General features: G+C 42.8%; 2 protein-coding genes across 2 annotated transcripts; one reads left to right on the top strand and one right to left on the bottom strand.

The window, feature by feature from the left end:
* Nucleotides 1-10,146: 10,146 nt before the first annotated feature.
* LOC311104194 (gamma-crystallin M3-like) lies at nt 10,147-11,021 on the top strand (the record flags this gene model as incomplete). The annotated part of the gene is made up of 3 exons (XM_084145898.1): nt 10,147-10,173; nt 10,352-10,591; nt 10,746-11,021. 3 exons carry the CDS (start codon nt 10,147-10,149, stop codon nt 11,019-11,021), a joined length of 543 nt encoding a protein of 180 aa, XP_084002024.1.
* A 1,699-nt stretch (nt 11,022-12,720) lies between these two features.
* Nucleotides 12,721-15,931, bottom strand: LOC311104183 (E3 SUMO-protein ligase ZBED1-like). The gene is made up of 3 exons (XM_084145876.1): nt 15,871-15,931; nt 14,913-15,257; nt 12,721-14,794 (listed from the first exon to the last, which is right to left on the bottom strand). The coding sequence occupies exons 2-3, from the start codon at nt 15,247-15,249 to the stop codon at nt 13,182-13,184; spliced, it is 1,950 nt and encodes a 649-aa protein (XP_084002002.1). The 5' UTR covers nt 15,250-15,257; nt 15,871-15,931; the 3' UTR covers nt 12,721-13,181.
* Nucleotides 15,932-25,523: the final 9,592 nt, after the last annotated feature.

The raw sequence follows: 25,523 nt of genomic DNA, 5'->3' as shown, positions 1-25,523 counted from the left end.
GGAACATACAGTTGTATAATGATGAATAAGCTAACTATTTCCTTTTTCTTTTGATTCAACTACCTCTTACCTATTATATATTACCAGAATGAATGTGATAAGAGAATGAGGGTAGAGAAACTATCCTTGCTCTGCTGCCAAGTGTAGCCTACAGATCTAAAAGACAGAAATCAAATGATTTTAATTTTGGAAAGAATGTAAACATCTGGATCAGTCCTAGGGGCTGATCAAACAACAGCGGTTTCTGAAGGCCTGCACCCGGAGGTAAGGTGAAGAGAGACAGGTAGATGAGGCTGGGATGCATTGCTGTGCTATCTTCTCATCACAATGCAAATATATGATTCCCTTATCACAAACCAGAGATAGGAATGCCATTTCTCTTGGTCTCTGGATTATGTTTGAGAGATGCCTATCGTTCATGGAAATATATCTGGGGTTGGACATTAATTTCCCTAACAATGGACTGTTCCCTCTCATTGGACTCAAACAAACAAAAGATAGTTCTGTTCTAGAATAGTTTTATTCTAGTTTTGTAAGTCCTCTAAGGGCCACACACATGTCATGCTGCCCCAAAAATAGACACTATAGCTTACTGAAGCCATTTTTGCAAACCCACTGAACCAGTTCTTCAGCACACAAATGAACCGTTGACAATACCGTGGCCTACATACTTACTCTTTATGTAAATCAAGTGAATCTCGTGACAACATGTCTGGTCAAAGTATCCACACACGTCCTTTTATCTGTGGTTTACATGCGTACACAGACTAACAAAGACACATTCCTTTTGAAATGCAATGTCTTGAATTGAGTCAAAAGACTGTGCCGGGCCAAAGTAATGGACAAAGTAAGAAAAAAAACCTAACGCTAAATAGATTACATTCCCAATTGTTCAGTGACAATGCTTAATTGAATAAAACAGCGGTGATTGATAAGTCTTCCGGACGTGTTTGCTGGCTGAGGCTTTGAGGAGGCATACAATGCAATGGCTTGAGAGAATGGATGGGATTTTAATGCTTTACCACAGTGTTTCCAAACAATTTCCTTCTTAAGACTGATGACCAGTTCCTCTTTGTGAAAGTCCCAAACCGGCTCGTAGCACCTTCAAATTGTGTTTATGATTACCAAGTTGTGCTGTTTGTTAGCTGCCTACACTAATACATATTAAGATTTCTATACACCCAAAACACTGTATTGAATGAGTCAAATTCTGTTTATTACGATGTCAATGCATCTCTGCTCTATAACCTGGAGTATAGCCAAGTACAGAGAGAGGTTATAGAAAAGAGGAACGCATTAAATGTGATTGTAATGTGATAATGGAGCCAGGCAGGCAGATAATTACAAGAAATAAATAAAAACACCCATAACATGGTAGTGACTTAAATAGAGAACATGGAATGAACTGTGCTTACTTACATTTTATTTGTTGGATATGTTAAACATTGTGTATTTCCCTGTAGATTTGAATAGATTGTTCTCCATTTTACTACAGTGGGGAAAAAAAGTATTTAGTCAGCCACCAATTGTGCAAGTTCTCCCACTTAAAAAGATGAGAGAGGCCTGTAATTTTCATCATAGGTACACGTCAACTATGACAGACAAATTGAGGAAAAACAATCCAGAAAATCACATTGTAGGATTTTGAATGAATTTATTTGCAAATTATGGTGGAAAATAAGTATTTGGTCACCTACAAACAAGCAAGATTTCTGGCTCTCACAGACCTGTAACTTCTTCTTTAAGAGGCTCCTCTGTCCTCCACTCGTTACCTGTATTAATGGCACCTGTTTGAACTTGTTATCAGTATAAAAGACACCTGCCCACAACCTCAAACAGTCACACTCCAAACTCCACTATGGCCAAGACCAAAGAGCTGTCAAAGGACACCAGAAACAAAATTGTAGACCTGCACCAGGCTGGGAAGACTGAATCTGCAATAGGTAAGCAGCTTGGTTTGAAGAAATCAACTGTGGGAGCAATTATTAGGAAATGGAAGACATACAAGACCACTGATAATCTCCCTCGATCTGGGGCTCCACGCAAGATCTCACCCCGTGGGGGTCAAAATGATCACAAGAACGGTGAGCAAAAATCCCAGAACCACACGGGGGGACCTAGTGAATGACCTGCAGAGAGCTGGGACCAAAGTAACAAAGCCTACCATCAGTAACACACTACGCCGCCAGGGACTCAAATCCTGCAGTGCCAGACGTGTCCCCCTGCTTAAGCCAGTACATGTCCAGGCCCGTCTGAAGTTTGCTAGAGGGCATTTGGATGATCCAGAAGAGGATTGGGAGAATGTCATATGGTCAGATGAAACCAAAATAAAACTTTTTGGTAAAAACTCAACTCGTCGTGTTTGGAGGACAAAGAATGCTGAGTTGCATCCAAAGAACACCATACCTACTGTGAAGCATGGGGGTGGAAACATCATGCTTTGGGGCTGTTTTTCTGCAAAGGGACCAGGACGACTGATCCGTGTAAAGGAAAGAATGAATGGGGCCATGTATCGTGAGATTTTGAGTGAAAACCTCCTTCCATCAGCAAGGGCATTGAAGATGAAACGTGGCTGGGTCTTTCAGCATGACAATGATCCCAAACACACCGCCCGGGCAACGAAGGAGTGGCTTCGTAAGACGCATTTCAAGGTCTTGGAGTGGCCTAGCCAGTCTCCAGATCTCAACCCCATAGAAAATCTTTGGAGGGAGTTGAAAGTCCGTGTTGCCCAGCGACAGCCCCAAAACATCACTGCTCTAGAGGAGATCTGCATGGAGGAATGGGCCAAAATACCAGCAACAGTGTGTGAAAACCTTGTGAAGACTTACAGAAAACGTTTGACCTGTGTCAATGCCAACAAAGGGTATATAACAAAGTATTGAGAAACTTTTGTTATTGACCAAATACTTATTTTCCATCATAATTTGCTAATACATTCATTAATAATCCTACAATGTGATTTTCTGGAGAAAAAAAATCTCATTTTGTCTGTCATAGTTGACGTGTACCTATGATGAAAATTACAGGCCTCTCTCATCTTTTTAAGTGGGAGAACTTGCACAATTGGTGGCTGACTAAATACTTTTTTTCCCCACTGTATATAAGGTCCACAATTCAACCTATCTTGATTTGAAATTGATACTGGAATTTCCCAGAGTCCAACTCCGCTCAGCAGACAATGGCTGCCAGCATGCAGTAGGCAGCCGTTCCTTCAACGTCAGTCGGTTGACATTGACTTACCGTTTTAAGTTGCTTCTCTTAATAAAAGTAATACCTGAGAAGGTCACGAGCCCCATATATCTAGTTAAGGGCCCTAACAAAGTGTCACTTCCCACCTGCGTGGGATGAAAAGGCAAACCCTGATGAAAAATGGAATGGGCTGTTTAAGTAATCTTCGACCCATCCTCCCACATCAATACAACCTGAGGCCAAATTGAATTACATGTAAGTCTCCTCACCCTCACACATACACACAACACACACACACACACACACATACACACACACACACACACACACACACACACAAACACACACACACACACACACACACACACACAAACACACACACACACACACACACACACACACACTGTAGGCCTCTCCATTCCTCTGAGACACATCTGCAACAAACACAATGATGAAGCTGTTTACGTTTGTTGGTTCCTTTGATCACAGGATAAATTACACATGCTCCAGACCCCCAGTCCCATTACACACACGTTATTAAGGTCTATGATTTTTTTCAGCGTTTCAATTTTGAGCGCCATTAGGTCCCACAGGTGGGTATCGGGACTGCTGCAATAATCTAAATTGGATTTCCTTTCCGCAAGGCTGCACGTTTCATCCCCTTCTCCGAGTCAGATCTCCCTGGCTGTCTGACTATCTATTAATCTTGCCCGCCCAGTTCATTTATTTTACCCTGGCCCCTGGAGAGGAGGCCCTGCCAGCCCTCCCTGGATGGATTCAACAAAGCAACATGGCAGAGCAGGTTGCTGCTGTTTACTTCCTGTCCCTGTTGAACATCTCCTGAGTCCATGAGTAAACAGGACAGTAGCTTAGTAATAGTCTCAGAATATAAACAAACCTTAAGGCTCACTCAAGCACAGTTGGATTTTTTACTTGTCAATGATTTGTCATGTGTCTAACATCATCTGTCATGTTTCTATCATTCTATGTCAGATTTGAGGGCTATGTGTCACGCCCTGGCTCTGGGGACTCTTAAATGTTGAGCCAGGGTGTGTAGTTTCGATGTTGTGTTTTCTATGTTTAGTTTCTAGATCGTTTAGATCTATGTTGGCCGGGGTGGTTCCCAATCAGAGGCAGCTGTAGCTCGTTGTCTCTGATTGGGGATCATACTTAGGCAGCCTTTTAACACCTGTTAGTTGTGGGATCTTGTTCCGTGTAAGGTATGTTGTTTGTATGCTACCTTGGACCTCACGTTTCGTTTGTTGTTTTGTCGTGTGTTTAGTCGTTAATAAATATGAATGCATATCACGCTGCGCCTTGGTCCTTCTTGTTCGTAAACGATCGTGACACTATGAAAATAAATCTTTAAACTGATATAAACATTCCCATAAACTATTGATCTGATGCCAATATCTAGTTAGGGGATTTACAGTTTTTTTCGATTGCTAAGCTAACAAGCATTGTTCAATACTGCGCATACATGTGCAAAACTCTAAATACAGTTATCACAACAACACTCTATGTGGCAACCTGTGGATCATTTGTCATTGCTTTGACACAAAATGCATTCAATGACACCATCTTTCAAATTACATAAATACTTGTCTCACAAAAACACATTTACCAACAAAACTCTATTTATCTACAGACCATTTTACAAATGTTAAGATACCCTTATCAAAACAGTTAAACTCAAGTTCAAAAGCTACTGAAAATTGAATTAGACTGCAATGTTTTACATTGCTACAGTAAAAGCAAAATAAAATAATAATAATAACTCTTAATTATTCACAGCTGATTTTCATTCTACAATACGTAACTGAAGACCTACCCAGGTGTTTTCTATTTTTATGTCATTACCATCTCTACAAAAGGGGATATCTTTGGAATATATTTTACATAAACATGGACCCAGCCAAAGATCGTGTAGTGGCTTACAGATGTGAAAGAGTTGCCGGGAGAGGCAGAGGATTACGTATCCGTGGTGGAAGACGACTGAGGGGAAGACCCAGAGTTGTAGTGTCAGATGAGATTAGGGCTACAATCATTGATCATGTTGTCAATCATGATCTATCAATGAGAGATGCTGGTCTCAGAGTGCAGCCAAATTTGCAATGCTCAACTGTGTCATCTGTTATAAGAACCTTCCACCAAACTAACAGGTAAGATATGCATTCTGCATGGGGATCTAACTGTACTGAATATTACTGTGGAGTAGTAAATCGACCAAAAGCTCTCCGAACCACTTGTATGTCATTTTATTTCTGTTTTAGGACCCAACGGTTACCAAATGGAGGGGGGAGAGGTAGGACCTTCTCTGCTCAGCAGGAAGCTGTAATTGTTGACATGGTCATTAGCAACAATGCCATAAAACTCAGAGAAATTCAAGAGAGAGTGTTGTCAGACAATAATACATTTCAAAATGTTGAAAGTGTAAGCACGGCAACCATTGCTAGAGTCTTGACAAAGCATCATATCAGCATGAAGCATGGCCAACACACCACATGTTTGTCTTTGTGGATGAAGCTGGTTTTAACATGGCCAAAACACACCGATGTGGAAGGAATGTGATTGGGAAAAGAGCAACAGTGAATGTCCCGGGCCAGAGGGGTGCCAACATCACAATGTGTGCCGCAATATCCTCTGAAGGATTGCTGTGGTCCTCTGTAGCTCAATTGGTAGAGCATGGCGCTTGTAATGCCAGGGTAGTGGGTTCGATCCCCGGGACCACCCATACGTAGAAATGTATGCACACATGACTGTAAGTCGCTTTGGATAAAAGCGTCTGCTTAATGGCATATTATACATAAACCACTAATTGAGCCATACAACACAGAGTGCCTCATTTCATTCAATCATGACCTCTATGGAAGGCTTTTGCCAGGTGAAGATAGAGGGCAAGTCAGAAGAATAATGGAAACCTGGGTGATTGTATGGGACAATGTGGCATTTTACCACTCCCATGCAGTCACAGAGTGGTTTGCAGCCCATCCCGGGATGGTGTCACTTTTCCTCCCCCCTTACTCGCCCTTCCTCAACCCCATAGAATAATTATTTTCCTCATGGAGGTGGAAAGTTTATGACCACCATCCACATGATCAAATGTCACTCTTGGATGCAATGAATGCAGGACGCCTGGATTTCTCTGCAGAAGATTGCCAGGGATGGATCAGGCATGCAAAGAGATTCTTTCCCAGGTGTATTGCGCGAGAGGCCAATCAGGTTGACTCTTCTTGACAAGATTACCCTACATGTTGAACTGAGTGGGTTATAAAACAGTTTCGGATGTTGCTTATCCTGTTAGCATTCTCTTTCTTCCTTGGAAGAACCAACCTCAGGAGTGGTTGAGATGCCATTGGAGGAGCCCCCCTTTGTGGGTGCTGGAGAAGGAAGGCTTATTTTGAGCTCCAGGCAGCATCCTTCCTATTGGTCCATGACAGCTAAGCACCATTAGAGACCGAGCACATGCCAATTGATCCTGCTAATCGTTTTATCCCACTCTGGTATATCTGTTTTGGAGGAATTTGGGCCAGCCATCAGAGTCAAATCATAAGTTTTGATTGAAATGGGTATAACTGCTAAATTATCTCTCTTCAGCAGGAACTGTCTTGTTATTTTTTTAAATATTGTCATTCTCTTCATCTTCATTGGTATGGTATGCACTATGTAGCCTGTGTATGCATGTGACTTTGATGTTGTGAAGGTCATTGTGAATGCAGTTATTGACTATAGGATTTATTTACCACTATATGATTTATTTACTACGGTTTTCATCATGACAACCTTGTGCCATTTCACAGTGTGAGTGGAGAGGAGGTTAGATTTCTCCCCAAATCGTCCAATAAAGCAAGCAAAAATGGTTTCATTTGAAGAGTGTCAGGTGAGGTCATACTGTGTCTTCTCAACTTGATCAGTGTAACTTTTGAATAAAGAGGGGCAAGGTGTCTTTGACATGGCATTCTCTCTGAATGGTATGCAATAGTGACGGTGTGTGTGCTCAGTGTGTGTGTGATTCTGTGTGTTGGAGAGGTGATCATCACCACCAACTGTTTAAAAAACACGGCACTCTCCGCATGGCAATGGGGCAGCATAGCAACCGGTTGCTAGGGACTGGGGCTAAGGCGAGCCCCCCCGTGGAGCTGACTTGCGTCTCTGGCAAGCGAACCGTTAAAAGGAGGAATTCCCCTGTGACAGTGGGCTATCGCATGCCACTACCCTGTTGCCATGGTGACCCGCATGTGGAGGTTGATGGTACAGACGACGGGGACCATTAGCTTCAGTGGAAGAGGGTCCTGGAGGGGGGCAGGATGTGGGCGTCTGTCTCATTGAAGGGCGAGATGCCAACACACACAAGTGAGGGTGTGGTAATTGTGACACCCTTTCTAGGTACCACCCAGTCTCCATTGGCACGGCTGACTTCACACTGATAATGATTACTGTGCAAATGTCAGGACAGCAGCCAGGTGGATTTGGGTTTATTTTTGGATCAACACTGAGAATAGTGAATTATCTACAGGGCTGTCCTTTCTGAATGCTTGGTGTTTTCCCTCTACACACCGATGTAGTGTCTGTGTATATGAATCTATTAGACAGGTTCAAACCACTGATTGTTTGGTGGAACAGTACATTTACCATTGAAGTCTTGTCTAAGTTTTGACTACAGTCAGTGGTAGGAAGGTAAGAGGACAATTGTCATCACTATATCAGGACAGGAGGAGAGAAGTGGTGACCCTTTGCTGGCCTCCACTGGCATGAAGAGGAACAGGTGCCGAAAACCTCCACCAAATTCAACCTACTGTCTGTGAGTCAGTCAGGTACATGAAAATACTCTTGTAAAAGCCTATCTGGACATCAAGCTCCACATCCAAATATGGGGTTCTATTTGAGAGGGAAAATCATGGATGGAGCTATTTTTTGATTGTGCATTGTGTAGGGAGATCATAAAACTAAAGAAAACAAAAAATAAACAACGATTACCTTACTGGGGAAGAATGTTGCTTTTGGCCGGCGAGCAGGTAATTGATTTAGTTGTGAACCAACTGCCTCTTAAGAGGAAGAAGGACTGCATGTGGCCTCTATCAACACAGCAGAGTGATGACCTGACCTGGCATAACAAAACAATAGGCCCTAAATTTAGCTCCACACCACACCTCTAAATATCTATCTACATATTATATCTCTGCCTGGATCGGTGCCTAGCACCGGGTGTCTTTACATAAGAACCTTCCCAGCTGGTAACCCAGTCTCCGTGGTACAATGCAACGCGCCTGGTGCTCCAAAGTATCTTCGGAATGTGCGCTGTTAAAAATAGGTGGTACTTGATGCAAAGCAGAACATTTCCAGCCTATAAAAAGCCTCCACAGAGAATATGTGAAAGATGCAGGCAATGGCAGATAGCCCTTCTAGCATGCTTTTCTCTATCATCAGAATGTGTGTGTGGGATATCTAAGAAGGGAGTGATTAATAGAGAGATGGATTAGTAGAGAGATGTGTGTGTGTGTGTGTGTGTGTGTGTGTGTGTGTGTGTGTGTGTGTGTGTGTGTGTGTGTGTGTGTGTGTATGTTTAACTATACTTGTGGGGACCAGAAGTCCAGAACAGCTGGGGACATTTTGTTGGTCCCCACAAGGTCAAATGCTATTTCTAGGGGGCTTAGGGTTAGGGTTAGAATTAGGTTTAGGGTTAGGGTTAGGAGCTAGGGTTAGGTTTAGGGTTAGGGTTAAGGTTTTTGGGTTAAGGTTAGGGTTAGGGTTAGGGTTAGGGTTAGGGTAAGGGCTAGGGCTAGTGTTAGGTTTGAGGTTAGGGGTAAGGCAAAATAGGATTTTGAATGGGACTGAATTGTATGTCCCCACAAGGTTAGCTGCACAAGACTGTGTGTGTGTGTGTGTGTGTGTGTGTGTGTGTGTGTGTGTGTGTGTGTGTGTGTGCGAGTATGATTGCTTTGCCTAAATGAGCCCAGACTGTTTCATCACATTGTTCGCTGTAAATCAGGGGGAAATATTATGTTTTCATAACCTCAATATTGTAAAAACTATCCTAATATGGACTTTTGTGGGCAGGGAGTAAAAAAGGTGGACTTAGAATTGTCACTTAAGTTAAATGTGAGTGAATTAACTACTTTACAATAAAGTCTATAAAGTATTATAACAGTCTATAAAGTATTATGAACCCTTATTAACTATTTACAGACCCTTTATAAACTCTTTATAAAGGGTTCTTTAAAATAAGTGTTAACTATTATTTGTTATTTTTGTAACTCAAGAGGAATTAACAAATTGATGGATTATTGATGTATTTGAAATATTTTTTCTATACAATTAAAAGTTTTGTAACAATTTCTGTAGTATCATGTTATGAACCACAAAAGTTAGTTAAGTAACAACTCACTTTTGATGATGTATTCGCTGGTTAGGAATGTCAGTCTATGTGAAGTCCACTGAGGTTTAAGAACAGTCAGCACACTGAACAAAAGATGAGTAATAATACATAGTTTAACCTAATAGCTTTTCACTCTTTATTCAATATGTGTGATTTCTGCCAAATGTCTTAAATCAAATGAGCTTACAATATAACATTGAGCCATGCATTACCAATATTTAGTAAAATGTATGTTTCAAATAAGATCACAAAACTTAGGAAGGTATTGTGCGATGTACTGTATGGAGAACATTCTATTTCAAGGCTGTTACCAGCTGTTGTAAACTCTCAAAAGGCTTTATATTACTTTGTTTGAGAAACAGACAATTGAGAAACTGCTTTTATAAAGACAGTGAGGGATCCAGTCACTGGAAATGTGGATGTAACCTCAGTGGCCTCTGTAGGCTTCTATAGCATGTTGCTGGGTCAGGGGTTTGAACAATGGAGCTAGGAATTCTTTAGGTTTGGTCAGGTATAAAAGAAAGGGTTAAACCAGGTAGGAATCAGTTCAGGAGCAGCAACCAGCAGCACAGCGAGCAAACATGTCCACCAGCATGAACATGGGCAGGGTAAGTTTAAAACCAAAATATATACTTTAATTTTCATAGATTATTATACAAAAGGGCTCTAGCACAACCAACTACAACATTACAGTTGAAGTGTGACTGAATAGCATTGCACATTTCTCTAAAATGTTTGTTTCATAAAACTGTTTAATTAATAGAAATTATCCCTTTTTATTTTCAGATTGTCTTCTATGAGGACAGGAACTTCCAGGGTCGTTCCTATGAGTGCAGCAGCGACTGCGCTGACATGTCCTCCTACCTGAGCAGGTGCCACTCCTGTAGGGTTCAGAGTGGCTGCTTCATGGTCTACGACCGCAACAACTACATGGGAAACCAGTACTTCATGAGGAGGGGCGAGTACTCTGACTTCCAGAGTATGATGGGAATGACCGATATCCGGTCCTGCCGCATGATCCCCATGGTAGGCCATATGATATTTAGTCTGCTGTTAACAGCCCCACTAGAAGTAGCTGTGTGAAGTCCATTATCACACAAATCATATTGACTCTGTGAGCTTTTCAACAGTTTGGTGTATACAGTAATTCATTCAACATATTCTTATTTCCTCCTAACAGCACAGAGGATCCTACAGAATGAGGATCTACGAGAGAGATAACTTCGGAGGTCAGATGCACGAGATGATGGATGACTGTGACTCCATCATGGACCGCTACCGTATGTCCGACTGCCAGTCCTGCAACGTGATGGATGGCCACTGGCTGATGTACGAGCAGCCCCACTTCAGAGGCAGGATGATGTACATGAGGCCCGGAGAGTACAGGAACTTCAGGGATATGGGCATGAGTGGCATGAGGTTCATGAGCATGAGGCGTATCACTGATATGTGCTAGATATATTATGTTGACCAAATAAAAGTGATTGGTAATCCTTAACAATTGAGTGTGCTACATCATTTCAATATTTGGTGTTTTGTGTTTACATCTGTAGGTATGATGTAATATAGGCCTATTATATAATATAATTGACATTCGATAACTGATGTTAAGGGGGCATTCATCATCATCATTCAGACACTTCTATTTCCCAATAGTTGTTTTCATTTTTACCAGAAAGATATGCGTAACATTTAACTTGTATATATATCAGGGTATCCCAAACTGGGTGCACGTTTTGTTTTTTCCCCTAGCACTACACAGTTGATTCAAATAACAAACTCATTCATTATCAAGCTTTGATTATTTGAATCAGCTGTGTATTGTTGGGTTGGTTCCGAGTTTGGGAAACCCTGCCCTATATCATAAAGCCAATAAAATCCACTTATAGGCATTACGTAGTTACTGTCAAAAAGCATTTAAATGAATGTCCTTTAGATGATAAAGAGGGATTTTGATGTTAAAACTATTGCATTAGTCAACTTGTAGAGCTAACAAACTTAGCTAATCATACACGTTGCGCTACTCCACAAACACTACTCTACTACATTGGTCTCCAACATCGAGCAAGTGTACAATTAACGCTAATACATACTGGTACAATTTACTAAAGCTTTTCTCGCTGCATCATTAACTCCAATTACAAAGGTGCCAAGGTAATTGTCAATAAACAGAGTAAGAAAGTGTATGATAATTGCATATAAAAGTAAAGCCAATCATCAGTGAAAAATACAGTCAAATCAAGACAAAATAAATAAATACGTGTAAATTAAGAAACAAAAAACGAATATAGACTTCAGTTTGCCTATATTTGTGGTTGCACTCCACGTTTCATATATTTTCTTTTCACATTTCATGAAGACTTTCAAAAGCTCTCATTGGCAATTTAATTATTTGTGTTCACATACAAACATAAGGACATGCTCCATTAGATGAAATCACCATGGTGCAACTGACTGTAATCTACTCATTGTTAGTCCAAAGCAGCCATATGCTGATGTTTAATGGCCTTGCCTCATTGGAAAACTGTGTACTTCTTCTCAGTCAAAGTAAACAAAAAGCCTTCAATAAATTTAGCTCAAAATAGAGCTAATTTCAATACACAAAAACTTGGTGTTAGGTAGATAACCTAAAAATGGGCAGCTTTTGCTGCATCGATATCAGGCACACCATTGGCAAGCACTCACTTTTTAATGACTGACTCACCAACTGTTGTTCTCACTTCAAAAGGACTCCTTGGCAACCACTTCATTTATTCACCTGTTGCTATTTCAAACTGTAAAATGCCTCCGAGCAATTTCTCCCCATAATTTTCTAACATTAATTAACCTATTCAAACGCACATTGCCCCCGTGTAGCTCAGTTGGTAGAGCTTGGTGCTTGCAACACCAGGGTTGTGGGTTCTTTTCCCACGGGGGGCCAGTATGAAATAATGTATGCACTCACTAACTGTGAGTCGCTCTGGATAAGAGCGTCTGCTAAATGACTAAAATGTAAATAAGTCTTAAACATTGAAAACGTGTAAAATGGCAATTGTACGTCGTATACCAGCTACAGACTTACTTGTATACATCACTATTGTACCGCCAATGAAAATGCCATTCAGCATCATCACCACCTGAATCAATATGGATTGGATAAACCATCAGAAGTGAAATAATATTTTATTGACTTTATTTTGACCAATCAAACAGCATCAAGAGAGAACTCCATAAGTGGTGATATGAATGTGAAATAACATCAATTGCACAACAACCATCACGATTACATGACAATGTAAAATAGTATTTAGTGATTTGTAAGTTTAAATATATATATATTTTTTAACACTTATATTAGTGTATAGGCAATGTTGAATTCAGTCCACACAGTAATAAATAAAATGTCCTTGATAGCCATAAATGTACCCCTAGTGCAGCACTGCCCTCTAGTGGCTAATGTCCTCCTGACAAATGTTCAAAATGTATTAGACCCCTTCTCTTTTAATAAGCCTATTTTAACATACTGTATACACAAACAAGGAAGAATACATTACAATGCACTTTGTTCATTTAACAGTCCTATGTTACATACAGACCAAAAAGCATGAGAAGCACTGTGCGTAGTATGCTGCTTGTGCTATACTAGACCTTTATTCAACAGCATTATCTGCTCTACAGCCTTCATACTGAGGCAACTCCTTTTTTTATTGAACACATCTCCAGCTTTGGTGAATATGCGCTCGCATGGCACAGATGAGGCGGGAACGCTGAGGTATTTCCGAGCCAGCTGGAACAGGTGCGGGTACACCTTGGAGTGCTTCTCCCAGTAGTGCATGGGATTCTCCACTCGGTTCAGGTACGGGTCACTGAGGTAGTGTTGTACCTCCACCGCTGCGTCCGCCGTGCTGCTCTGAACGCTCTGTGTCTCGCCCACTTTACTGTCAAACATCTCCCACAGACCCCCATTGTGGGACTTAGACAGAGATGTTGCCATGGAGATGGAAGCGGTTTCCATTGCCCAGGAGGTGGTGTGGGGTGATGTCGGGGAGGGCGTTGTCGACCCGGTGGTGGACGGCGGCAGAGTGTCATCCTTGTCCGGATTTATCCGGATTAATGAGGCGCACTCGGAGGTGAGGAGCTTCACCGCCTCCTGAGCGTAGCCTTGGTTCCCGAAGGCCAACATTTTGAAGCGCGGGTCTAGGAGAGCAGAGAGAGCTAAGATTGGCTCGGTCTCCACCATGCTGCAGCTCGTCTGAAGCTCTCTCTGTAGGTTAGACACCAGCTGTGTAGCCGTAGGGTGTATGATGGCACCGTGCTTCTTCTCAAGGGTTATCTTTAGCATCCGGACAAGAGGAATGACCTTGGAGGCCGAGACACGTTTCTCTGAGGCGAGCTCGGCTGTGGCCTGGTTGAAGGAACCCAGCACTCCGAGACACTGATGGATGACCTCGTAATCAGCAGATCCCAGAGGGATGATGTCCGTGTCCAGGGTGCTGAGAGCAGCCGCCACAGACTCCCTCTGGTCAAAGACACGTTCCAGCATAGAAAAGCTACTGTTCCACCTCGAGTCCACCTCCTGGATCAGCTTCTGCTCCGGCCTGCCTAGCTGGCCCTGCACCTCGGCTAACCTCATCTCTGCGTTCTGATTGGACTTGAAGAAAGCCACAATAGCCCGCGCTTGGGAGCGGATGTCCTGCAGCTCCAAAGTAGCCTCCATGGACCTCTTAATCACAAGGTTCAGGACGTGTGCAAAAGAGGGTAACTGGAGGATTCCTAGTTTCTGAACCGTGGCTACCATGTTGTCACTGGTCTCTGTGACAAATGCGGCGACCCTGCTGTGGAGGCCCCAGCTCGCCACCAGTTGGTTTTTGGCCTCCTCAATGTGGATCACTTTGTGGTTTTCAGGCAGCTTAGAAATCCCAAGGAGGAAAGTGGATAACTGGGCATTTTCTGCTACCAAATGCCCTGTCACTGAAATGTAACTGTGCTTGTCTATAGATGTCCACATGTCCGAAGTCAGGCTGACAAAGTCAGAAATTACCATCTGAGACACAACATTATCATTGATGAATTCACACCGAGACCCCACCATTTTCTTCAGTGCTTGCTTGTTTGGAAGTTTGTAGCTTGGGTCAAGCTTTTGGACAAAAGCAGCGAATCCCTCTTCCTCGACTACTGAAAATGGCTGAGTGTCTTTAACCAACATGTTGACAAGGGCATCATCCAGGTCCTCTTGTCTGGTGGTCCTGACTGTGAAATAAAACAGTATAATCAATTCAAATTGAATTAGATATACAATTAAAGCTAATCTAAATAGAATAATTGATTTAAACTAGATGGACAACCATCTATTCCAAACGAAACATACCTTGGATGTGGTGTCCAGCAGCAGCACTGTTTGTAAATATTGAGTTTAGTCCTGCAGTACCAGAGAACGATGAGTGGACTCCAGCACTACTAATTATTGAGTTAGAGAATGTTGAGTGGACTCCAGATGTTGAGTTGCTTGTGCTTGAGTGGGCTCCAGATGTTGAGTTGCTGTACCAAGCCTCGCTTGGGTGCCTTGATCGTAGGTGCCTTAACATGGCTGAGGTGTTTTTGTTGAAGCTCAGCCGTTGTGAACAGAGGGAGCACTGGACCTTATTGGGTGTCACTAGAGTAAAATGGTCCCACACCAGTGAGAAGGCTCTCTTGAACTCAGTCATCGTCTGACCTGCAAAATAAAAAAATCTCACTTTATCAATCATCTTACCAAAGCAATGTAGTAAACAGATCGAAATGATTTTGGTTGCTGATGGGAAACAACTGTTACTTGGTGCAAATGATTAGGATTGTGTGAGCTAACTGTACTAGAAAAATGTGTGGTGGGCGTGATTTACAACACAAAGAAAAACCTGAGGAAATTGATTGGCTAGTTCTCTAGCTAGCTACATTTCTATGAATCTGAACAGCGGTTGAGTATAGCTAGCTAGTTAAATAAACCTCAAACAGGACAGAAAGTGAAATCAAAAGGGTCAGGATTGGAAGTCACATAACGTTACACACAGACCCTCAGCTGACATGATGGGGTTCACACGTTAATTTACAACTCAGTGGATTCACAACACGAAGCTAGGTCTGTACTAGCCATAGAGATCCATTCTAATGCCTAATTCCATGATGCAAATAACTAGCTAACGTTTGCTAGCTGTGTGGGGTATGTTGAGCAAGGCTAGGGTCTGCTGGACAAGGTAAATCTCGGACAAACAGCTAGATTAGTGACTGTGTTAGGCATCGTCATTCTATTTTAAGACAACAGCAGTGCATGGTTGCAAATATTAACTTACCTTCTTTGATTATTCGTGATCTAAAGTACACTATATAGTCATTGAAAGCTGTGTGCTTCTGACCGCGCAATTTGATGACGTTGGTCGCAGAATTAGGTCACTTCCGATTTTCGAAATGCTTGCCGCCAGTTGTGCTTGCCAGCTGTTTTGACCAGCTTGAGTAGAATGAGTGGGTGCGTTCGAGCGGATCCCTTATGTCAAGTCACCGCTTTTCAAAGTGGATAGCCTATATACAAATTAATGTGATATTTTAGTCTCTCTCTCTCTCTCTCTCTCAGTAATTGAACACACGTATGATTTCAGTTTGTGAGTGTATGATTTGGGGGTTGGAGCCATGTTTATTTCTACATTATAAAGAAAAACTTTATTTATCGACACTGCCATGTTGATCTGAGCCTTGCTGTTGGAAAACCACATTAGTGTCCAACTTTCGGCTGTCACAGATGCACCTCCCCAGACTTCACTCCTTGACTTTTGTCTACAATCGGTTGCGTTCGGTTGCTTTCGCCTTACTACTCAAATGCGCACAGTGTCTTTCTAACATGAGCAAAAGTTGCTTCAAATCTTAGTTTCAAATGTATTCGTTTTCATTCATCTATTGACAGTCTGTATTGTAAACTTTTGTTGTGGTTAGTCTTTGTGGTGGGACCGCTCAACCCAGACCCTATAGACTGGGCAATTCCACGATAATGGAATTAGGCTTTGACTCAGATTTCTCACTTTAAAATGTATGCTAAACAAAAACCGTTGATTTCTAAGTTTAACTATGTGGTCCTCTGTAGCTCAGCTGGTAGAGCACAGCGCTTGTAACGCTAAGGTAGTGGGTTCGATCCCCGGGACCACCCATACACAAAAAAAAAAGATTAACAAAAAAGAAAAATGAAAATGTATGCACGCATGACTGTAAGTCGCTTTGGATAAAAGCGTCTGCTAAATGGCATATTATTATTATAACAAACTATACAATTATATACACAAGGACTACTTTGAACAATTTACACAGAATATTTCACAGAGCTGGTGTAACTGAGTCAGGTTTGTAGGCCTCCTTGCTCGCACATGCTTTTTCAGTTCTGCCCACAAATGTTCTATAGGATTGAGGTCAGGGCTTTGTGATGGCCACTCCAATACCTTGACTTTGTTGTCCTTAAGCCATTTTTCCACAACTTTGGAAGTATGCTTGGGGTCATTGTCCATTTGGAAGAGCCATTTGCGACCAAGCTTTAACTTCCTGACTAATGTCTTGAGTTGTTGCTTCAATATATCCACATAACCTTCCTTCCTCATGATGCCATCTATTTTGTGAAGTGCACCAGTCCCTCCTGCAGCAAAGCACCCCCACAGCATGATGCTGCCACCCCTGTGCTTCACGGTTGGTATGGTGTTCTTCGGCTTGCAAGCAACCCCCTTTTTCCTCCAAACATAACGATGGTCATTATGGCCAAACAGTTCTATTTTTGTTTCATCAGACCAGAGGACATTTCTCCAAAAAGTACGATCTTTGTCCCCATGTGCAGTTGCAAACCGTAGTCTGGCTTTTTTATGGCGGTTTTGCAGCAGTGGCTTCTTCCTTGCTGAGCGGCCTTTCAGGTTATGTCGATATAGGACTTGTTTTACTGTGGATATAGATACTTTTGTACCTGTTTCCTCCAGCATCTTCACAAGGTCCTTTGCTGATGTTCTGGGATTGATTTTCACTTTTCGCACCAAAGTACGTTCATCTCTAGGAGACAGAATGTGTCTCCTTCCTGAGCGGTATGACGGCTGCGTGGTCCCATGGTGTTTATACTTGCATACTATTGTTTGTACAGATGAACGTGGTACCTTCAGGCATTTGGAAATTGCTCCCAAGGATGAACCAGACTTGTGGAGGTCTACAATTGTTTTTCTGAGGCCTTGGCTGATATCTTTTCATTTTCCCATGATGTCAAGCAAAGAGGCACTGAGTTTGAAGGTAGGCCTTGAACTACATCCACAGGTACACCTTCAATTTACTCAAATGATGTCAATTAGCCTATCAGAAGCTTCTAAAGCCATGACATCATTTTCTGGAATTTTCCAAGCTGTTTAAAGGCACAGTCAACTTAGTGTATGTAAACTTCTGACCCACTGGAATTGTGATACAGTGAATTATAAGTGAAATAATCTGTCTGTAAACAATTGTTGGAAAAATTACTTGTGTCATGCACAAAGTAGATGTCCTAACCGACTTGCCAAAACTATAGTTTGTTAACAAGAAATGTGTGGAGTGGTTGAAAAACAAGTTTTATTGACTCCAACCTAAGTGTATGTAAACTTCTGACTTCAACTGTAATTACATCTTGGGTCTCTGATCTGTACTATACAGAAATGCATAATTAGGGAAGGGAAATCATAACACTACAGCATGCAATGACATTCTGGATGATTATGTCCTTCCTACTTTGTGGCAACAGTCTGGGGAAGGCCCTTTCCTGTTTCAGCACGACAATGCCCCCGTGCATAAAGCGAGGTCCATACAGAAATGTTTTGTCAAGATCGGTGTGGAAGAACTTGACTGGCCAAACAGAACCCTGATCTCAACCCCATCGAACACCTTTGGGATGAATTGGAACGCAGACTGCGAGCCAGGCCTAATCGCCCAACATCAGTGCCCGACCTCACTAATGCTCTTGTGGCTGACTGGAAGCAAGTCCCAGCAGCAATGTTCCAACATCTAGTGGAAAGCCTTCCCAGAAGAGTGGAGGCTGTTATAGCAGCAAAGGGGGGACCAACTCCATATCTGCCACGCTGATCTACAACACGGGGGCCCCTCAGGGGTGCGTGCTTAGTCCCCTCCTGTACTCTCTGTTCACCCACGACTGCGTGGCCAAGCACGACTCCAACACGATCATTAAGTTTGCTTACGACACAACAGTGGTAGGCCTGATCACCGACAATGACGAGACAGCCTATAGGGAGGAGGTCAGAGACCTGGCAGTGTGGTGCCAGGACAACAACATCTCCCTCAACGTGAGCAAGACAAAGGAGCTGATCGTGGACTACAGGAAAAGGAGAGCCGAACACACCCCCATTCACATCGATGGGGCTGTAGTGGAGCGGGTCGAGAGTTTCAAGTTCCTTGGTGTCCACATCACCAAGACAGTCGTGAAGAGGGCACGACAACACCTTTCCCCCTCAAGAGACTGAAAATATTTGGCATGGGTCCCCAGATCCTCAAAAAGTTATACAGCTGCAACATCGAGAGCATCCTGACCAGTTGAATCACCGCCTGGTATGGCAACTGCTCGGCATCCGACCGTAAGGCGCTACAGAGGGTAGTGCGTGCGGCCCAGTACATCACTGGGGCCAAGCTTCCTGCCATCCAGGACCTATATACTAGGCGGTGTCAGAAGAAGGCCCAAAAAATTGTCAAAGTCTCCAGTCACCCAAGTCATAGACTGTTCTCTCTGCTACCGAGCGCCAAGTCTAGGTCCAAAAGGCTCCTTAACAGCTTCTACCCCCAAGCCATAAGACTGCTGAACAATTCATCAAATGGCCACCCAGACTATTTACAATGACACCCCCCACCCTTCTGTTTTTACACTGCTGCTACTCGCTGTTTATTATCTATGCATAGTCACTTTACCCCTACCTACAGTGGGGAAAAAAAGTATTTAGTCAGCCACCAATTGTGCAAGTTCTCCCACTTAAAAAGATGAGAGAGGCCTGTAATTTTCATCATAGGTACACGTCAACTATGACAGACAAAATGAGATTTTTTTTTCCAGAAAATCACATTGTAGGATTTTTCATGAATTTATTTGCAAATTATGGTGGAAAATAAGTATTTGGTCAATAACAAAAGTTTCTCAATACTTTGTTATATACCCTTTGTTGGCATTGACACAGGTCAAACGTTTTCTGTAAGTCTTCACAAGGTTTTCACACACTGTTGCTGGTATTTTGGCCCATTCCTCCATGCAGATCTCCTCTAGAGCAGTGATGTTTTGGGGCTGTCGCCTGGCAACACAGACTTTCAACTCCCTCCAAAGATTTTCTATGGGGTTGAGATCTGGAGACTGGCTAGGCCACTCCAGGACCTTGAAATGCTTCTTACGAAGCCACTCCTTCGTTGCCCGGGCGGTGTGTTTGGGATCATTGTCATGCTGAAAGACCCAGCCACGTTTCATCTTCAATGCCCATGCTGATGGAAGGAGGTTTTCACTCAAAATCTCACGATACATGGCCCCATTCATTCTTTCCTTTACACGGATCAGTCGTCCTGGTCCCTTTGCAGAAAAACAGCCCCAAAGCATGATGTTTCCACCCCCATGCTTCACAGTAGGTATGGTGTTCTTTGGATGCAACTCAGCATTCTTTGTCCTCCAAACACGACGAGTTGAGTTTTTACCAAAAAGTTTTATTTTGGTTTCATCTGACCATATGACATTCTCCCAATCCTCTTCTGGATCATCCAAATGCCCTCTAGCAAACTTCAGACGGGCCTGGACATGTACTGGCTTAAGCAGGGGGACACGTCTGGCACTGCAGGATTTGAGTCCCTGGCGGCGTAGTGTGTTACTGATGGTAGGCTTTGTTACTTTGGTCCCAGCTCTCTGCAGGTCATTCACTAGGTCCCCCCGTGTGGTTCTGGGATTTTTGCTCACAGTTCTTGTGATCATTTTGACCCCCACGGGGTGAGATCTTGCGTGGAGCCCCAGATCGAGGGAGATTATCAGTGGTCTTGTATGTCTTCCATTTCCTAATAATTGCTCCCACAGTTGATTTCTTCAAACCAAGCTGCTTACCTATTGCAGATTCAGTCTTCCCAGCCTGGTGCAGATCTACAATTTTGTTTCTGGTGTCCTTTGACAGCTCTTTGGTCTTGGCCATAGTGGAGTTTGGAGTGTGACTGTTTGAGGTTGTGGACAGGTGTCTTTTATACTGATAACAAGTTCAAACAGGTGCCATTAATACAGGTAATGAGTGGAGGACAGAGGAGCCTCTTAAAGAAGAAGTTACAGGTCTGTGAGAGCCAGAAATCTTGCTTGTTTGTAGGTGACCAAATACTTATTTTCCACCATCATTTGCAAAAAAATTCATAAAAAATGTTATTTTATCAATTTGTCTGTCATAGTTGACGTGTACCTATGATGAAAATTACAGGCCTCTCTCATCTTTTTAAGTGGGAGAACTTGCACAATTGGTGGCTGACTAAATACTTTTTTCCCCCACTGTACATGTACAAATTACCTTGACTAACCTGTACCCTCGCACATTGACTCGGTACCAGTACCCCCTGTATATAGCCGCGTTATTGTTATTTTATTGTGCTACTTTTTGTATTTTATTTTTTAATTTAGTTTATTTAGTAAATATTTTCTTAACTCTATTTCTTGAACTACATTATTGGTTAAGGGCTTGTAAGTAAGCATTTCACGGTTAGGTCTACACCTGTCTTATTCGGCGCATGTGAAAAATAAAATGTGATTCATCTTCCAACAGGACAACAATCCTAAGCACACAGCCAAGACAATGCAGGAGTGGCTTCAGGACAATTCTCTGAATGTCCTTGAGTGGCCCAGCCAGAGCCCGGACTTGAACCCGATCAAACATCTCTGGAGAGACCTGAAAATAGCTGTGCAGCGACGTTCGCCATCCAACCTGACAGCGCTTGAGAGGATCTACAGAGAAGAATGGGAGAAACTCCCCAAATACAGGTGTGCCACGCTTGTAGCATCATACCCAAAAGGACATGAGGCTGTAATTGCTGCCAAAGGTGCTTCAACAAAGTACTGAGTAAAGGGTCTGAATACTTATGTAAATGTGATATTTCCGTTTTTTATTTGTAATAAATTTGCAAACATTTCTAAAAACCTGGTTTTGCTTTGTCATTATGGGGTATTGTGTGTAGATTGATGAGTGTAAAAAACTATTTAATCAATTTTAGAATAAGGCTGTAACATAACAAAATGTGGAAAAAGGCAAGGGGTCTGAATACTTTCCGAACGCACTGTATATTTGTTGTCTTTATCTGTTGTGGTCTAGTACTGTCTTTTTGCTAGCTAGGGCCATCTACTTTAAGTACTGTCTGTCTTCCCAGTGGCCTACTTGGTGTATGAACTGCTGACTGCTCATAATCTGCAGATAGTTGTTGACACATCAACCAGGATCAAGGGGCAGTGCAATTTGTGAATGTTGTTGTTTTGGTAATCAGTGGCTGTATTGGAGGGGGAGTGGTTTCATCTATTTTCTGAGTGTATATAACCATCTCAGTGTGCTTCATTCTATTGCTAGTTATTTACAGATGATGTTATTGTCCTCTTTTGTAGCTTTGTCAACTATGTGTGTGTTTTCTATACCTGTTCGCACCTCTCCCTGTAGGCTTTACCGACGCTCCCCACCCCTTGGCTGCAACCCTTCTAATTTAGTGTACCCTGCACGCACAACCCATGTAAAGTTCTGTGTCTCTGGCAACGTTTGAAACTGCCGATCTGCGGTCAAGAACGGCGAGTTCATCTCAGCCTATGTTGCCCTTCAGTCCATTGAATTTTGAACACTGCTACTCCAGCTGCTCTTTCTTCATCTGACTATGTTTTCTTTCATAGTCCGAGAGCATCTGGTCATTGCGGTTGTGGCACAGGTCTACTCATTTCTCCCAAATGGAGATTTGATCTGTTCTCCCTCTCTCACCTGTCCATCTCCTCATTTGAATTCCATGCTGTCACTGTCACTTGTCCACTCAAGCTTAACATTATTGTCATCTATCGCCCACCAGGTGCCCTTGGAGAGTTCCTCAATGAGCTTGACACCTTGAAGCTCATTTCCTGACGATGGCTCACCGCTCTTCGTACTTGGTGACTTCAACCTCCCGACGTCTGCCTTTGATTCATTTCTTTCCAACTCTCTTTCCCCTCCTTGCCTCTTTTGACCTCACCCTTTCCCAATCCCCTCCAACTCACAAGGCAGGCAATACGCTTGACCTCATCTTTACTATAGGCTGCTCGCCTACTAATCTCACTGCAATCCCCCTCCAGGTCTCTGATCACTACTTTGTTCCTTTTCTGTCTCCTTTTCCTCCAACCCTAACCACTCAGCCCCTACCCAGATGGTCATGCGCCGTCGCAATCTTTGCTCTCTCTCTCCCACTTCTCTCTCCTCTTCTATCCTATCATCTCTCCCTTTTGCTAAATCCTTCTCCCTCCTGATTCTGCCTCTTCGACCCTACTCTCCTCCCTTTCCGCATCCTATGACTCGCACTGTCCCCTTTCCTCCCGGCCGGCTCGGCCCTCCCCTCCTGCTCTGTAGCTGAGTGACTCATTGCAAGCTTACAGAACAGGGCTGCGGGCAGCTGAGCAAAAATGGAGGAAAACTAAACATCCGGAGGACCTATCATCCTTTCACTCCCTCCTCTCTACCTTCTCTTTCTCTGTATCAGCTGCTAAAGCCACTTTCTACCACTCTAAATTTCAAGCTTCTGCCTCTAACTCTAGGAAACTATTTCCCACCTTCTCCTCCCTATTTAATCCTCCACCCCCTCCCCCTCGCTCTCTGCGGACGACTTTGAAAAAAAGGTTGATGACATTTACATTTTAGTCATTTAGCAGACGCTCTTATCCAGACATACATACATTTTTCATACTGGCCCCCCGAGGGAATCAAACCCACAACCCTGGCATTGCTAGTGCCATGCTCTACCAACTGAGCTACAGGAGGGCCTATAGGCTAAAGAGCTCGCTGTAGCTCTTAAAATGATTTATGGCTATTCAGTCATCTTTTTTACACAATAGAGTTTTCCCATCAAGAGATGAAATGTTCTGTAGCCTATTATGTATTTAAGTGTTTGTATTATATGTTTGCCATGAGTTATGTATTCTATATGTTTCTAATGCTATTTTTTATGCAATGTTTGATAATGTAAATTCTTCATTACTTGTGTAAACTGTGAACAAGAATAAATAAAGCCAAAGTGGCTCGTTACCTCGTTCCCTATAGAAAATATCAACGTGACCTACAAATTGGATATGATGACAATGGTTTTCGTAATTGCTCAACAAATCATTGTAGCCTAATGGCAGGCAGGAATTGATCTTCAAGTAGGCCTACAGATATTCTACAATTAAACAATTTAAATAATTAACCATGATGTAGCAAGTTAAGCAACGTTGCCATAGACCTGATATGTTGACCTTTAGATTATTGGTTAGGCTACAGTGAAATGTGTGAGCTTTTAGATAATAGTAACCTTTAATAGCCTAATAGATATGGATATTGAAGTGGCTCAGAAGTAGCTTAACGGCTTAATATTAGGTAGGTCTATCGATCGCACATACATGAAAGTCATGATATCAATATTTAGCCTAATAATCTAGCTATTTTTTTTTTTATGTCCTTGCTTCGCTTGTTTATAACAGCAAACTTTTTAGCCTATTTATATTAAACTATGAAGTTTGCGGCGGTCACAGAGAGACAGATAAACATCTTCATTCAATGTTTAGCTGAGATTTTCTGTGTGTAAAGTGACGCCGGAGGGCAAACAGTGATCTAACGACGCACTTAGCTTGTCTATGAGTGGTCTGAGGCAGGCGTTAGAGTGCAACGTTAATAAAGACGTATTTGGGTAACGGCTTGGAAATTTAAAGATGCTTTTACAAAGGTTCTAAAGATTAACTTAGCCTTCAGATGCTTTTGGGAAACCGGGCTCAGGGCTTTTGGCACCGCTAGGTTGCTACACAGTAGCTGAACAGCAGAGCTCGTGACTTCACGCTCCAGAACAGACACTGGGGGCCTGCCTGCAAGATGACTGACCCCTTGGCCTTGAAAAAAAACAACTAAAAGTACAGGGCTCGGTTTCCGATACTGACAACCGATCCGCTCCTAGAGAGATTTACCATCTATGGCTGCACATACTGAGGTGGCTTATTCTAATGCTTACCCAATACAAATGCACAAAATCACCCATTTGGCACATAATTGTGCACGTTAGACTACACATCATTAAATATATTCAGACAAATTACAGACAGCCTACAAGTAAAAAAAATTGAACTCAATGTATTGAACATTAAATATTTCAATATGTGACCGACCGCCTCGATCTTATGTGTCACGATCGTCATCTACAGAGGAGGACCAAGGCGCAGCGTTGAATGCGAACATTTTATTAAATGAATGAACACACAAACAAAAACAACAAAACGAAAACGTGACGTCCCTGGTTACATACACGAACCAACACGGAACAAGAAACCACAAATAATGAATGCCTAACGGCTACCTAAGTATGACTCCCAATCAGAGACAACGAGCTACAGCCGTCTCTGATTGGGAGCCACCCTGGCCAACATAGATATACAACAACTAGAACATAAACAAATGAAAACTCACACCCTGGCTCAACATACTAGAGTCCCCAGAGCCAGGGCGTGACAGTACCCCCCCCTAAAGGCGCGGACTCCGACCGCGCCAACCAAATACAACAGGGGAGGGACCGGGTGGGCACTCCGCCTCGGCGGCGGATCCGGCTCCGGACATGACCCCCACTCCTTCTCTAACCCCCCAAAGTACCCCTGGTCCGGTCTGGCCCTGCTGACCAGAGCTGAACTGAACACTGGTGGAGCGGATTGCTCTAGCTCCGGCGTGACGCAGCACCTGACCGGTGCCGGACCCGCCACCGGTGGAACAGGCACGGG

This window comes from Coregonus lavaretus, assembly GCF_964263955.1.
Source record: "Coregonus lavaretus genome assembly, chromosome: 28".
Classification (NCBI taxonomy): Eukaryota; Metazoa; Chordata; class Actinopteri; order Salmoniformes; family Salmonidae; genus Coregonus; species Coregonus lavaretus.
The sequence above is the reverse complement of the archived record's forward strand: the minus strand, read 5'-3'. Positions and strand labels throughout refer to the sequence as shown.